The sequence below is a fragment of the Cyrtonyx montezumae genome, unplaced genomic scaffold (genome assembly GCF_038088225.1).
Source record: "Cyrtonyx montezumae isolate F1298 unplaced genomic scaffold, pur_monq_1.0 scaffold_36, whole genome shotgun sequence".
In the NCBI taxonomy this organism is placed as follows: domain Eukaryota; kingdom Metazoa; phylum Chordata; class Aves; order Galliformes; family Odontophoridae; genus Cyrtonyx; species Cyrtonyx montezumae.
The window spans coordinates 8,264,365-8,281,021 of NW_027072041.1; the positions used below are offsets into that span (position 1 = coordinate 8,264,365).

The 16,657-nt window shown below is 37.7% G+C and overlaps 1 protein-coding gene across 2 annotated transcripts in view; it reads right to left on the reverse strand.

Annotated features, from left to right (window-relative positions):
- UBQLN1 (ubiquilin 1) overlaps positions 1-16,657 on the reverse strand; it is a 32,779-nt gene that overhangs the window by 14,227 nt on the left and 1,895 nt on the right. The window contains exons 2-7 of one of the 2 annotated variants that reach the window (XM_065745574.1): positions 6,262-6,413; positions 4,240-4,355; positions 3,131-3,393; positions 2,166-2,324; positions 1,270-1,513; positions 651-793 (exon numbers count right to left, since the gene is read on the reverse strand). In XM_065745574.1, coding sequence (XP_065601646.1) covers positions 651-793; positions 1,270-1,513; positions 2,166-2,324; positions 3,131-3,393; positions 4,240-4,355; positions 6,262-6,413 — 1,077 coding nt within the window. The remainder of the gene's footprint in view (positions 1-650; positions 794-1,269; positions 1,514-2,165; positions 2,325-3,130; positions 3,394-4,239; positions 4,356-6,261; positions 6,414-16,657) is intronic. The other variant, XM_065745573.1, reaches the window with a different exon arrangement.

Here is a 16,657-nt window from a genome sequence, read left to right on the forward strand (position 1 = left end):
TTGCTCTGCATCATCTGCAGAAAATCAGATCAGGCCAGCATTCAATACAGAAAATAAAACACATTACCTTGGTTTATCATTTGACTTTGGCTATTATTTCTCTAACTGAAATGTGAAAACAGTTCTAAGATATTACTCACAGAACAGCAGTATCTGTAATTCTACAGCAAGAGTCACTTAAGCAATGTAAAACAGAGTAACACATAGAAACAGCACCAACTCTACCCTTTCACTTCTCTCATCTCAGAGTACTGTGGTTATTTATTTACAAGTAAGCAGATCTACCTGAATGTACAAGCATTTGTTTTCTCTATCTGGCTCTTGTACTAGGTCACAAGTTCAGGGCTGTACAGAACATACACAAACTTAGAAGTTATTTCAGAAGAACGCCTGGCAGATGCCCAACTATAAATAGAAGAAACTCACTGCAATAGACTGTTACAGGTAACCTGGTAATAATTTACGTGAGTTAGGCATTAACATATTTGAAAAACTGAGCCATTCACTGCAGACAAGTGTTGGATTGTTGCTCAATTACCGTCACTCTGCAGTGAACATTAAACCATCATGCATACAAAATAAAAAATAAACATAATTAAAAAAAAAAACAACAATGCACATCAATACAGTGCTATATCAGATGCATTCACCTGTACCGCAAGATCAGGATTCTGGCTTAATGACTGCATCATGCTTCTCATATAAGGTGCTGACAACATATTCTGCATAAGTTGTGGATTTTCAGTTATCTGTTGCAACAAGCTCTGCATTCCTGGTGTGTTGAACATACCAGCTTAAAAAAAGACAATAAAATGTCACTTTATTAAACATACTATCAAATGAAGTAAACTGCCTAGAACCAGTAACCTATAACCAATTTTTTACTGCAAATTCTAGTGCCCAAAATGCACTTTAATGTGGTTTTGCATATACAGATGCATCTGCCTCCTAAAAGTAAGTTATGAAAAATGTATCCAACAAGTAGGCCCACTAGGCACCTAAGTCATTAACAGTTTCCATGTTTGTCAGCAAAGAGAAAGAATACCATCATCCATCCAGGGATTCCCTATCACTGTTGTTTTAGGGCAATAGTCAACCCTGTATTCTAAGTTTACTTTTCGCATTTTGATACAGAGAATTTTCATATTCATCAAGTGCTGTACTAAAGGAATAAAAGCTGTGAATCAAAATTTCTCTTTCTAATCAAAGGATCATTTCAGCAAATTTCCCAGTACATACAAACATATACAACTGCAGTAACAAACACACCTCCAAGTCCAGGTCCCAAATTTGGTAAGGTTGAGCTCTGTCCCGTACTGCTGGAGGTGTTATTTCCAACATTATTACTGTCAGCGTTCTCACCACTGGCGTTGGTACTTGCTGTGGAGCTCTGAGAAGTGGACTGAGGAGCCCAGGGATTTGGTAAAGGATCTCTGTTTTCTGTACGAGATGGCTGACTGTCCCCTCCTGATGAGGCATTGCTTACTAAAGAAGCAAATGGGTTACCTCCAAACTACAAAGGAAAAGCAAACATGTATCATCCGCGAAGCAAACAGTTTTTAAGTTTGATGTATACAGCAAGTTACCTTTCCAAAATTATCAGGAAGATAAATGTTGATGGCTTTTGATCAGTTATACTCACCAGTCTTAAATAACACAGAGTAAACATGGAGAAAGAAAATCTAGTTTCTCCAAGTAATATCTCAGTTCTTTCTGAAAGCAGAATTTCTACTACACTAGTACTTTGATCGTGATAAGATTGTAAATCCCACAGCAGTTTACAACTGTTAAATCTTCTCCCATTTTAGGTTAAAGATTACTAAACACATCCTTATTAACTGCTCTGGACCTCATAACTTTACAAGTCCAAGAAGTAAAGAAATTTATATTTTAAAAGTTCTACATAAATCTAAAAAGTTATCAACTTCAAAATAGCTTCTCAGACCCACAAAACAATCTGTACTACTTCAAACTTAAAGAAGCACAGAATACATAAAAGATAAAAAAATCTTCCCTTTCTCTCTCTCAAGAGAAAGAAAAGGCCATGTTGTGAATTTAACCTTCAAGAAAACTTTGCCAAGTACACATTTGAAAAGTTACACAGTTTATATTCTCCCATTTTTGAAAAATATTTATTCTCAGTGGCACCTTCAATCTTTTCTCACCTGTTCCTGTGCTGCATTCAACATTGGCTCCTGAATATCTGTATACATACGTCGCAAAGCATTGTATCCACCTGGTATACTTTCAAGGTTGCTCAAGGCTCGGTCTTGGTTTCGCATCATTTCCTGCATCATTGCAGGGTTTCTAGCAAGTTCTATTGTCTAAGGAAGTGGAACGTTTAATCTGTATTAATAAGAAGTTCATTCTAAAGTGAAAACGTCAGCATCTGACAGCATCTCTTTTACTAGTGTCTAACTCTGATATTATGATTAAAGCTGAAATCAAGATGTCAGCTTAGTAGGAGCCAGAGGAATTCGACACTTAGCATGTGTACCGCCACAGCTGTGATTATACCAGTTGGGTCAGGAAGCACTGCTAAACAGAAGAAAAGCCTTGAATACATTATTCTTTCTTCTCTCTTTGCCTTTTTTAACACAATATACTTCTGCCATCAGAAGCATTTACTAAATGTTCTTCTAACATCATTACAGTGCACGGCTTATACCATACTTTCAACACCCACATTTTCAAATGCCTTCATTTGCTTTTTGAGACCTTTTGCCAGACAACACATCTTACATACCATGCAACTTTAGAACCACACAGGGAAGTACCCACAGTTAGGTGAACTGGAAATTAGTACCGTTTCAGAGAATTATTACTTGTGGTAAATTTGTTGGCTAGACAGCAGGAGCTTTCAAGTGCATACAACTGTATCCAGCTCTAAACTCAGAAGGTATTACCATACAGTCAGTGACATCTACCAAAACCACCCTGCAGATTTTCTAAATCTATGTCAGACAACAACTATAAACATAAGTTGCCTTCAGTGACATTTAACTGACTGTCTAAAAAGCTCAAATTCTTTAAAGATGTTTCTCAATACTCAACTAAGTATGTCCAGTTCTTGCTATGTTGTTCAGTTACAGTATAATCGAAAGTCACAAACTCAGACCTTCCTACATACCTGCCTCATTACGTCCGGATTATTCAGCATATGTCCAATTTCTGGATTCCTCTGTATCAGTTGCTGCATTTGAGGGTTAGCCATGATTAACTGCCTCATCAGGTCAGGATTCGAAAGCACATTCTGAATAAATGGATTTTCCATAATCTGAACCATCATTTCTGGGTTGGACATGAGTTGTCGTTGCATCTGACTTTGCAACTCTGAAAAGCTCGATGTATTTAAACCCAGGCTACTCAGGCCTGCCAAACCTCCAAGACCACCTTTAGAAGAAGAAAAAAAAAAGCAATAAATGTAAATTCAGTTATATAATAAATCTAAATAGAACCACGTCTTTTGTAAATGCAAAATACTTGGATATATCCCACATTTAAAAATCATGACATCTAGTGGAAAGTCCATCTTTGTGAGGTTATTAAGCAGTCAATTCATTAAGTCTGCTTCTTTAAATAAAAAAATCTATAAAAAAGACAAGAAATTGCTTTGAAATAGAACATATTATAATGTTAACAACTTCTCATTTTCCACAGCTTAGAAAGAAGTGATGCTTGAATACCGAGGCCTTGATTTTTTTTTCTCCTCCTAACATGTTCCAGACTATTTCTGATAGCCATTCACCTATCTACTCTTGTTTAGACTGTAACCAAAACAGACCACAATATGACGTATATTGCCTATCCTAATTAAAAGAAGAGTTTTTCCTTTTCACTGCTGCACCAAGAACTAATAAATAATGCTTTTATTTCCCTTCCTTTGCTGAGTCCAAATAGAAAATGTTCATATTTTTAAGAGATAGCTATAGAATTAGTTACATCTAAAAACACAATTACATAACACAGCTTTTTCAATTCCAGTTTGGGTTTTTTTTTCCTTTTTTAAGGAAGCAAATTTAAACCTAAAACCATTCTACTCTGTCCTATTACTATCAGACTGTGTAAAAAGCTTGTTTCCCTCCTGTTTATAAAGTTCCCTTTAAGTACTGGAAGGATGCAATGAGGTCTTCCTGGAGCCTTCTATTCTCCAGAATGAAGTAATTCAGGTTCCTCAGTCTTTCTTTGTTGGAGAGGTGCTCCACCCCTCTGACCAGGAGGTCTAACAAATGTTCTTACCCAAGCCAAAAGGGTTACTATTTGTTGAAGCTGGTGTTGAGGTACTACTGCTTGATGTTGATGTGGTAGCAGTACTCCCACTGGTATGTGTCTGCTGAGCTTGGTGGTCTTGTGATCTAAAAAGCAAAAAGACAGTTTTAAAATTACAAATGTATCAAGGTGATTTAAATAATGTCATTAAACACAGCAAGGATGTCACACTCAGGAATCTCAAGTTTTTCATTTTGATAATTTCTCAGTATCACATCTCTCAAGACGGTTTCCTGTAATAAGCCTCTCAGATATCTGTAACATCATGTTCTTCAGAAGAGAAGTTTCAAACATTAAGAAAATGAATGGGCATCACTGCAGCCACTATCACCTTCTCATGCAACACCTAAGGTACTGACAGAGTATTGCTTTCTGAGTCTTTACCTGGCTACAGGGATTCTTTGCCTTACCCTTCTATATTCGCAGGCCATCAGACAGTAATGATTACATGCTTAGGGCTTAAAGAAAGAAAGCCTAATGAAATCTAACATATTCCATAAAGGATACAGTAAGGATGGCTTACTGAATGTGAAATTCTATTAACGCCTTATTACAAGATAAATACTAAAATCTCAATAATCTTCATAACTAAAAATGGAGTAAAAACAGCTGCCTAATTCATATACTCACTGCAACCGTCATTTGTAGAGGCAAAGGTATTGGTGCAGCCATATGGTGTAAGAAAAAAACAACTCAGCTGATTCAAAGCTAACCTGGCCTCTACTCAATGAGTCTAGTTTTAAACCCAAATCAGTTGCTCAATCTGGTACAACAAACAGTTTTCAAATGTAGATGTTTATGAAAATCAGAAAGTGTAAAATAACTTGTAGAATCCATGCATGCAGACCTCCCACACAGTCCTGATGCTTAAACAATACGCTACATTTTACAGATCAGTTCATCTCAGTATCTTTCTTGTACAAGAAAATTCTGTGCTTTCTTCAATAATGCAAAGTCAAAACAAAAACAAATGAAAATACAAGTCTGAGAGATGCCTTTAATACAGAGGCTTCCCTGAAGTTTCTAAGATTTCTCTGTCACTAAAATAAAAAAAATCAAACAATGAAATGCTCTGCAAGTTTTGCCAGTTCTTCTACCAATTCATCAGTACTTCCTTACAAAGGATTCCACCAACACTCCTGTAAACAGGTAACTCATGTTCTTTCCCTCCAACATCTGATCTTTTCCCCTCACTACAAATAGGAAGTAGTAGAAAAGTAGCAAGAACACATGCAGGCCAGAACAAACAAGCATGTTATTGACTATATAAACTAGACCCAAATGAGAAATACCTTACCGTGTTTGACAAAAATGATTTTTAGTCAACTCTTTTTCTTCAGGTCATTTCACAAGTAATATGCAGATAGCATAGCTCAAATTTGTGTCTTTTTCATTGTCATTTAGAAGTAGCCTCACCAAAACAAAATATGTCAAAAAAAGAAAATAAAGACTTTCTGCTCAGGCAGATAAATTGTTTACACTAAAGCAGTTCTCTCTCAAGAGCTTTCTCTCCTTAACTTACCAAAACAGAAAGGATTCCTCACTTTTTTTTTTTGTTTCAAAAGGAAAGCTGCTTAACAGATACACGTGGTTACTAAAAGCTAGTATCTAAGACAGCTGTAAAAATGCAGTCAACAGTCAGCAATACTAGCGAAGTTAAGTGGCGAAAGCAAGAGTGCAACCTGAACTAGCTGTAGGTGTTTCTGTTCATTCCAAAGGAGTTGAGACTAGATGATCTTAAAGGGTCTCTTCAAACTCAAGCAATTCTAAGATTCTATTACTTGAATTCAGAAACATGAATATGATTAAAATGTAAAAGAGGTCTATGAAAAGAGCATTTTAACTTCAGACTTATTTTGCACCATGACTAACAAGGTGACTACAGTTGTGTAGTCAGATCTAAGTTTGCCCAACAGGAAGCTGTCACATCAGAAATTAAGGGTATTTTGACTTCTTAGAGGAAAAGAGAAAATTGCTTATCAGTAATGTTACCTGTTTTGTGTTTTGATAACCAGGTGAACAGTGAGTCCATCGTGAATCCCATGCTGAGTCAAAGTATCTTGATCTTTCAATATTTTTCCAGCAAATATGAGCACAAGTTGATCGGTATGGGACTTGAAACGCTTAGAAATTTCTTCCTTAAACTAAAAAGAAAGTTAATTTTATACACTTACACAATTATATACTGAACAACTATGTTTTTAATAACTTGTGGACCTGATTCCAGTTTAATATACTAAAGCACTTGCTCTGCATTTTCCGCTTTACACTATCTAGAAATACTTCATTAAGGTCACTCGATGTTTGGGTTCTTTTTTGTACAAAGATAGAAAGACAATCAAGTCATTCCCCTTCCATGCAATAAATATGAGAAGTGTTTCACATTTAGTATTTCAGGCACACATCCATGACAATAACTACATACTAGCATATATATATATATATATATACACGCACTATTTACATGTTCTACTAAGTACATAGTTTTATACGCATGATTACGTATTAGTATATATATACTGATACATTTGTTAATATATATACACATAAAACAAGCCACAGAATTTATCCTTTGCTGATAAGACTGTGTGTAGAATACCCCAATTACAGTGAATGTCTACACTTTTCCTTGAACAAACCAAAGAAGTATCCTCACTTCTCAGACAGTTTTGCTGTCTTCCATGCCCTAAAACCAGCACTCCTCTTCACACAGGCAAAAAATACTTGTCAGTTGGCCCCATTTTCTCAGCCAACTCATAACATAACCAAAGGAAACAGTTCCAGCCCAGGTCATGTTGAAAAGCCACATACTTGAGCTGACCACAAAATTGCACTCTCCAGCACAAGAGAACATGGAAACCCACCATATACTTTCCTGCCTTCCTAGCAAATAGTAACCAGGTTATACTTGACTGAGATTTTATCAATCTATAGAAATTTTTACATCGACGAAAAAAAAAAATCACGAAAAGTAAAAAGGGAAAAAAGCAGGAAAAAATGAAAAGGAACGACTTGATTATATCAAAGCCGGGTACATTTTTAAACAAGACTAGTCAGTAGGTTAATTATTTTTGAAGGTATCCTAGTCAGTTGGGAAAAACTCCAAAAGTTCACCCTATTTGGCATTTTAAATTTCAGCTACTTCAGAAGAAAAATTCCACACGTTCTACAAAATTCTCACTCCTATGGAAAACTCAAATATTAATCTTACAGTAGATTATTAATAACTACATTTTATAATTGTCAGGACTTAAAAAAAAATCCCCAAGTATTACACTTTGAACATGAGACTCTAATTGGAGTGGTTTATTCCACAGGAAGAGAAAAAAACCATGCAAAAAAAAAAAAGTGTCAGACAATAGAGATAAATCTCTGGGAAGGAAGTAGCCCCAGGTTAGTTTAGTGTGATCACACATATTTAGCTCTGGTTCTTATAGAAACAACTTCTAAACAGCCTTTTTACTGACAATATCTAGGCTTGTCAGTATTCCAGCAAGTCACTGAGACCATTCCTTGCCAAAGAGAGTTACCTACCTGAACTATTATTGGTGCATTTATCTAGCCTGTTTACCAAGGTCCCCAGGAACAGACTCCATCTTTATTCCCAAGAAACCTACTCCAGAGCTTCACACTCCTTCTTCTACTTAAATTCTTACACTTAGTAGGATAACAGGATAAACAGCATCTTGCAAGATACATTCCCATTTATAAGATGCGGCAACCCATATGGAAAATAACAGCACTGACTTATTTAACAAGTATTAGCTCTACAGACCACTTTCTGCAGAACAACTTCATAGACAGTTGCTTCCTATTTTTCATACTTTCAGTTAATTATTCCCAAGAATGCACACTCCGGAGTAGAAGAAACAGAAGAAACACTCAGTTTGGTAGAAAACTAATGCATAAAAACATTGTGCTAGACCAAAGAATAACGTCATTTGCTATCTTGATGTCTTATGCTGTCAGATTTTCACGATATGGTATGTCAGGGAGACCCTCAACTTAATTGTCATCATAAAGTTGATGCTGTAGCAAAAACAGTGTTCAGAAACAACCCTTGCCACACGTTTCCAGAAGCAGCTGTTTGTCCATGAGGTTAAGGAAACAAAACACTTTTTATACAATACAGCTACATGCTACCTAGTATTACTATGACACAGGCATAAAGGCTATACACATCCTTTTCACTACTACCATACGACCCTGCTTTAGATGACCTGCAAAAAAAAACCACTAACCTAAAACATGAATGCAAAATCAAATGTACCAGAATCAAAAAGAAAACTCTACAGCGATGTATGTGCACAATCCAAATTCACAAAAGATCTTTTTTTCCCAGCCAGGAAGGCAAATCTATCATGAGTACTGAGACAATTTCAGTTAACTGAGACATATTTATATACACAAATTTATATACACAAACTAACATCTAGGAGGGAAAAAAAAAAAAAAAAAGAAGTCAGTCAGGTCTTTTTCATCAGCTTCACCTGAATTCAGCATCTTGAGATTTCTGCAATTACTGAGCCATGCTTCACGTTTTATCCACAAAAGAATACCATCTAGATGTGATGTCATGAAATTCATTCTGTAAATGAGTTTGATGACTACTTTTAATAATCAAAAATAACACAAAGCAAAACAGGCCTGTGAGACTAGCACAGTTTTGTTTGGTTTTTTTTTGTTTGTTTGTTTGTTTGTTTTTAGAGACAGAGGCAAGAAATCATTTCATACATTTGCAGGAAAGAACCCTACAAAACTTTCTCAGTAGAAGTTTTTTTTTCAGCTTTTTTTGTGTTTTTTTTTTAATGGCTATCATCCAGCGTGTGCCAGTTTTCAGAATCACATAATCCCTGCAAATACTATAAGGTGATTAGACCTAGGTTGGAGTGTTCTCTTGGGAGGTTCTACCTGGAATACTGCAGTTAGGCCTGGGGCACCCAGCACAAGAAAGACATGGAGCCATTTGAGCAGGTCCACAGAAGGGCCATGAAGATGATCAGAGGGCTGGAGCACCTCCCATGTGAACATAAGCTGCCCATGAAGACAAGCTCGGGATCTGAGCTTGTTCACTCCAAAGAAGAGAAAGCTCTGGAAAGACCTCACTGTACTTCCAGTACTTAAAGAAGGCTTGCAAGAAAGATGATGAGGGACACTCTTTACAGGGGTATGTAGTGATAGCACATGGAGAAATGGCTTAAAACTGAGATTTCTACCAGATATTAGGAAGAAATGCTTTAATACGAAGGTAGTTATACAGCAGAACAGGCTGACCAGAGAAGCTGTGGATCTCCCAGTTCTGGAGGCGTTCAAGGTCAGGCTGGATGGGTTCCTGGCAGCCTGATCTGGTGGGTGGCAGCCCTTAACACAGCAAGGGGTTTGGAACAAGATAATCTTTAAGATCTCTTCCAACCCAAACCTTTCTATGATGACACAGATCACTACTGCTTGCTTTATGAAGAAGACTTAGGGAGGGGTGAATAGAGCAATTTTCCTCATACTCTATGGGCAAGCATCTCTCCATTTAGTCTCCATCTTGCACTGTTACTGGTAACTAAACTAAATGCAAGACCATTCTCATATAGTAAAAGGGGAAACTCACAGTTTCCTTTAAATTCAGACAGAGTAGGAATAAAAATAAATGAACTGCAATTGCATTCTTACTCCCGCAGATCTTTTGTATGTGCAGTTTTTATAGGGTATCTCACCACCCTAACATGCAACAAATAATTTGGGAGATACAGCGCTACAGCACTTTGTTAAGAAAAAGCACCATGAACTCTGGAAGATCCTAGATGAAACCAATGGAGACAACTATATCAATTCTCTTTTCTTAAGCAGAACTTCAAATGCCAAACTAATATCACTTCCCTATCTACAAATCTAGACTACATCTAGACTACTACATCTAGTGCCGATTTGATTTAGTAGTTGGGTAGGGATGGTGATAGGAGGATGGTTGGACTAGATGATCTTGTAGGTCCTTTCCAACCTTATGAACCTATGGACCTACTAAATCTACAATCTACACTACACAACCTACAAAATAAAGGAAGTAATGAAGATAACGATGGGACGTTTTTAGGTGTTTTTAATAAAATGAACTCTGGTATTGTTTACATTTTTCCTTTGTACAGTTCAACTACGTAACACTATCAGCAAGCTACAGTTAATGTTTTAAACTCCTTTGTTACCTGTGAAAACCAGGAGTGGAAGCAGTAAGTCTCAGTAGCTGGCTGGAAGCAAAGACTTTACACAATTCTCCCACTGCATGAACTCTTTTATTAGCATCTAACACTACAAACAACAGTTTTATTAAGTTTGTAATACCACTGAAAAATTCTGTTCAAAAATGATGATTTACTTCAACATAACATTACTAAGAATAGTGGTTTGCTCTACTTAATGCCTAACATTTTCACAGAACTATTCCATTTTATTGGTATAGTAACTGAATATACTCAAAATAAGGTAGGAAGTGAAATAACTTTTAAACAACATTAGTAGAGGAATCAGGGGAAATAAGCACATAGGACATAGGCATCAGACTGAAGCACAAGACTAACTTCAAGACAGACGCCCGGCTTCCCAGGAAGACAAAACAGAAATCATTCTTAATTAGAATGACTTAACTCAAGGTCACAGTCTCCTCAAAGCACAGAAACTGATAGATGTGACATAAATTAGAGCAGATCTAGAGCTGTTTGTACTGAAGCACCAGGCCTGCACTCACATTTCACCTCGTTACTGGCTTTTTTTGTTTTTTGTTTTTAACACAGGAAATGTAACATTTTTCATGTTGTGAGCATTTACTCTTTGTTGTTTTCCACAGGAATTCCAGTATTGTTTACTCTCATCTTTCACACTCTTGGTTTCTAAACAAAATATTCTTAAATTCAGTACTTTAAAATATAACTCAGTTCAACACTCTACAAACAGAATTCTACTCTTTGTTTCCATGTTATGACATGAACAAATCATTAAGGCTTCTGCTACATCTGCTCAAATTGACTGCCTCTGAAGGTTTTTGCAGGATACAGATGAACATTGCGCTGCTGCTGCCCAAGCCCAAACTAACATAAAGAGAATCCAACTTGCAAAACTCCTACGCAAGCTAGTTACAGTTAAAAACTGTCACTGAACAAAGCACCTACACATCTGAATGCACATGAACAGTCAACCACAACAGACCTTTTGCACAGCCACTCTGCAAGGGATACCCACAATTTAAACCTTTGTCTTCTAATATCTGATCACCTAATAAGCCAGCTTTGGAAGGTTCATCAAAGTGAAAAGGCTCAGATAAAGTAAAAAATCTTCCAATGCAAACAGTATTTTGAGATATTACCAGCTTATGATTCAACAGCTTTTTGCTGACTCACTGCCACTGAAAACAGCAAGAACATTATTCTCCATCCACATGGATGCTGTGAACAAAGAATAAAAGGATGAAAACAAGTAAATGAAAAAAACATTTCCCAAATTTTCTCAAGTTGACTTAATGAGACATATTTAAAAATGAAATTTCTGTAACAGTATGCAAGAGGCCTTGGGGAATTAGCACTCAGTTACCGCTGAAAGTCAGCACATAACAGGCTCCTAAAAACTGCAACTACTTTGAAAATACTAAGCTACAACTTCATCTAGATGACCATTAAAAAAAAGAAGTTGCAGTCTTCCCAAACCAAACTGTTTCAAACGTGATAATGAAGCCAACGTTTACGTCTACTACGTGGCGGAACTGCAATTTACACTCCTAGCAGTTCCTCAAATAACAGTCCTGTTACAAAAACTACTGTCAAATGACATTACCTTGTTCATAACTGCTGTTTCATAACACATCCAGGACCATTTAAAATTTCAACTGCCTTCTCTGCTAAAGCGCACAGCTCAGTATATTAACAATACTCCAGCCTCTTACACCCACACACAGTAGTTTCAACAGAGGCTAACACTGATGAGCTCCAGATACATTTTATACAATGGAATCAAAAGTCTTCCAAACCCAGGAAGTACAGAACCGAAGAACCAAATACATTACAGCAATACAAGTGTTGATGGCTGTGGCCTCCCTTCCAGATGAATCATATCGGGTAATCTCATGACTCTGAATTAAAGGGAATCAGTGAAAATGGAGTTTTCATTGCACAACTCTTGGATGCTATACAAGAAGGGGGGACAAGAATTTGTGGTTACAGGCAGCAAAGCACTTTTGGCACAACCAATTTTTGCAGCAGACAAAGCACTGCTGGAAAGTCCACCCAAAATCAGGCTTCATACATGTTGGGTTTTTTTGTCTGTTATGACTTGGAGAGTTACTGTCTTCCCATACCCTTGTCAAATACACATGGAAGTTTCACGATCACATTATTCCCCCAAACACTGCCATCAACGTAAACTGATAAAAATGTCACTTTGAGAAACAGTTCCTCCCTTCTCCAAAAAAGGGATCCACAACTCCTGATGGAAAGTACTGTGTTTGCAACAGAACGGGTCTCTTCTCTAGCAAGCCACGAAGGCAGAAAATAGACCTAAGAATATCACATGCTAATAGTAAGAGTACAGAGAAGCTGCATTTTGAGAATTTGTCCTATGCTTCCTTTTTCTCATGAAACACCGTAAGACATATAGTATTTTTCTCTATTCTTCCTGAGGAAAAATTGCTATGTGAGTTACTGCTAGTAGAATTATTACTCATATATCCACTCAGTTAAACATCTCCGAATTGTTTGACTTTAGTAAGCTTTGAAGTGATACAGAATATAAAACATGAATGAACTACAGTCAGCAGTTAATGTTCTTTTCAGTCTGTCAGATGAAAGGAACTACTAGCCTCACCAGCAACAAGGAGATAAATGCCATTTTCTTTAGACATATAATCCACCATGTAATCCACAATTTGTAAAGTTTTGTTCAAGCCTTACTCATACTTTCATTTACCTTCCTATATAGCCAAAGTTTATAGTCACTAGATACAGATGCTGGCTGAACTCTGAAATACACAGAATACTTCATGCTATTTCTACAACAGGTATTAATCCACATGGGTATTTCTCTGCTGTTGACAATTTTAAGCAGTACAAACTGTCTTTTACAGTTCTATGCTCCCCTTCCTCTTTTCTTCAAAATGAAGGATGACTGATGCTAGCAAAATAAGTTTCCTCCTATAATCATACAAGGAAGACCACTTGTTGACACGGAAAACTTTAAAGAAAAAAAATCAGTATCAAAATGAAGCTGCTACTCTCATAGAAGTATCTGCACACAAAATATTTCATATTATCTTTTAAATGTGTTCATATCTTACCATATTTGCCAGCCATTTATTCAAAAACACTTGCCAAAAACCATGGTAGATAAATAGAACTCAGAAGTAGCACTGAACTAAGCCAACTGTCAGGAAGGTCAACATACTTTCCTCTTAGGGATTTTGTTTGTTTGTTCGTTCTTAATTTACCAACACAGCAGCTCTATTGGGTTTACATGACAAGGTTTAGTCAGGCTGGAGAGTTGCAGTAGCCTCTGTGAGCAGAGTCCCACACCAGATTGGAGCCAGTTCTCGCTGCTCCAAAAGGAACCAACCGCTGGCCAGAGCTGACGGTGCCTCTGGGAGAGCTGACTGAAGAAAGGGAAAAATAGCAGGTGGAAGAGAGGAGCAAGAACATGCAAGGGAAACAATGTCAGTGTAGAAGAAGGACAGGAGCTCTAGACAAGCTCTAGACATGGGGCAGAAGCTTCCTCCCTGCAGCCCAGCAATGACCCCACAGGGCAGCAGTGGATGAGGCTTGAAGGAGGCACAGCCCACGGATACCCACACAGGGGCCCCTAGGGCAGAGCTGCAGCCCTGGAGAGCAGCCTGCTGTGGGGCAGGAGGGCTGAGAGAGGTGCCACCCATGGGGAGCAGTGCCTGATCATGTGGTACAGAACAGAGCTTGGAAAGCTGCAGTCTACGGGAAGCCTATGCAAGTTGGCAACCTGAAGGAGGACCCCATGGAATGTCCTCGTACTGAGTGATTAAAGACACACTGAGCACACATAAATTTCCCAAGGAAAAAACCAAAACAAAATTAGAAGAGATAGATGGGCAGCACTTGCAATCAAGCAACCTTCCAAAGCGGCTTTGTACTTGTAGATTATTTTCCATTGTAACCTGCATACTCCATGTTCTAGACGCACAGGATCAGCAACGACTCCATTACTGAAGTTTTCAATATAGGAAAAAAGCCAGAAGACTTTCAGAGAATAGTTGGAAAGCTGCTTTACCTAGAGTTGGGTGCATATCAAGCATGTTTTTGGACAGTACTAAATTAGGAGCACCTGCTGACTCCCCTGAGGGTAGAGGCTTTAAAGAAAGACTGACAAATCAGAGTGCTGAACATCACAAACCATACAAAACGTAACAAAAGCAAATGCTGGATTCTTCAATCTTGAATGTATGTATGTATAGGATGGGGAACAAACAGCGGGAATGCAGCTCTTCAGAAAAGGACCTACAGTTCTGGTTAATGGTTTAACTCAATGAGAGACAGAACAATGTGCCCTCATGCACATGAGGGCCAACCATATCCTGAGGTATACTAAACACAGTGCAGCTAACCTGTCGAGTTAAGTGACTGTCTGCCTATATTCACCATGGGTGCTGCCTCACCTCAAGCACTGCATGCAGTTTTGGGCTCCGTGGTATAAGAAGGATATAAAACTATTAGAGGTATTCAAAGGAGATCAGTGAAGATGGTGAGAAGTCCAGAGGGCATGACTTATAAAGAGCATCAGAGGATACTTGATTTGTTTAGCTCAGAGAAGGCTGAGGGGTGACCTCACTGCTGTCCACAACTTCATGAGGGGAAGCTGAGATGGAGAGGCTGACATCTTCTCTCCACCAGCCAGTGACAAGATAAAAAGGAATAGCTTAAAGCTGCACCAGGAAGAGTTCATACCAGCTATCAGGAAAAGGTTCTTCACCAGAAGGCAGTGGGCATGGAACAGGCTGCTCAGGGCAGCACACAAAGACACAAGCTCATAGAGTTCAAGGAGCATTTGGACTACACACCCAGACACAGTTTTGATTTTGGGTGGTTCTGTATGGAGTCAGGAGCTGAGCCGATGATCCTCATGGGTCCCCTCCAACTTGCAATGCTCTATGTCTCTATATCAAGAGAGCAACAAATAATACACATTGTATAGCCATTTGGCCTTAATAGCTCAAAATATTTACCTGAAAACCTTAAGAGTTTATTCTGGAAATGTTCTGAAACAACCGCAAAAGAAAAAAAATCACTGAGTCATAACATAAGCTATAGAAATACAAAACTGAATAGCTTTCATTTTGCTCCATGTGTTTAGTTCTTTTTTTTCCCCATCTGCAAATATAGCAGAAACATCTGGCCCACCTATCGTAAGATGACAAACCACATACTGATCCCAGGTGTATTTGAACAGATGTGCAATTTGTTTTTTATTTGAGACTAACCTATTTTCAGGGCCAACTCTAGAAACATCATACTTACTGCTGATGCTTACTATTAACAGTTCATTATTACAGTTTAAGAAAAACAGACTAATGCTAGCCACTACCAGACACCACAGCTAACATTGAGTGTTAGCTGTGACAATGTTTAGGACCCACAGCAAGTGGTGTGCCCCCGGAGGCAATCTTACTTCATGGGAACAAAGATATAACTGCAAATACAACATGTACCTTTGATGGAGATACTGTCAAATGTTTAGCATTTAAGGTAAGTGGACAAAAATTATATTTCAAGCAGCATGTTCTATTAACTACTTAAAATTGTGTGTCTGCTTTTTGTAAGAAAAAAAAAAAAAAAAAAACCCAGACAAACGGCCAAAAGAAAAACCTGACATCCCAACTGGCCTTAATGTTTAAAACAAATCTTACTAAATTTTTAAGATATCTGACCTTCAGTATATTTGCTTACATTTCCTGAAGTACACATTGCAACTACACTGGTTTTGGTGCCAGACATAATCCTTCTGTTAGATCTGGTGTATGAATCTTAGAAAAAAACAAAAACACAAAGATTTTTACAGTAACTTCTTAACAGCGTTGTTTAGAAGAGAAAAAAAGCAGCCTCTTCAGACAGAACACTCTCAACAACATTAAAAACAAACACAGTCAGTTTACCTTTGGGAGAAATGCCTAGATTAAGCTTGCAGACAGAGTATAAGATAGATGCTGTGAAAAGACCACCAAAGACAGGAGAGTATCACCTCCCCAGTGGCTGGAGGGAGAACCTCAATTAAACTTATTTCTGGGATACCTGTAAGTAAAGTAAGTGAAAAAAACTTCAAAGTAATACAACATTTTGTCCCCTAACAGCAACTAGGTAGAATGAAAGTGTAATTTCTAGCCAAGTAGCTGGTACGACAC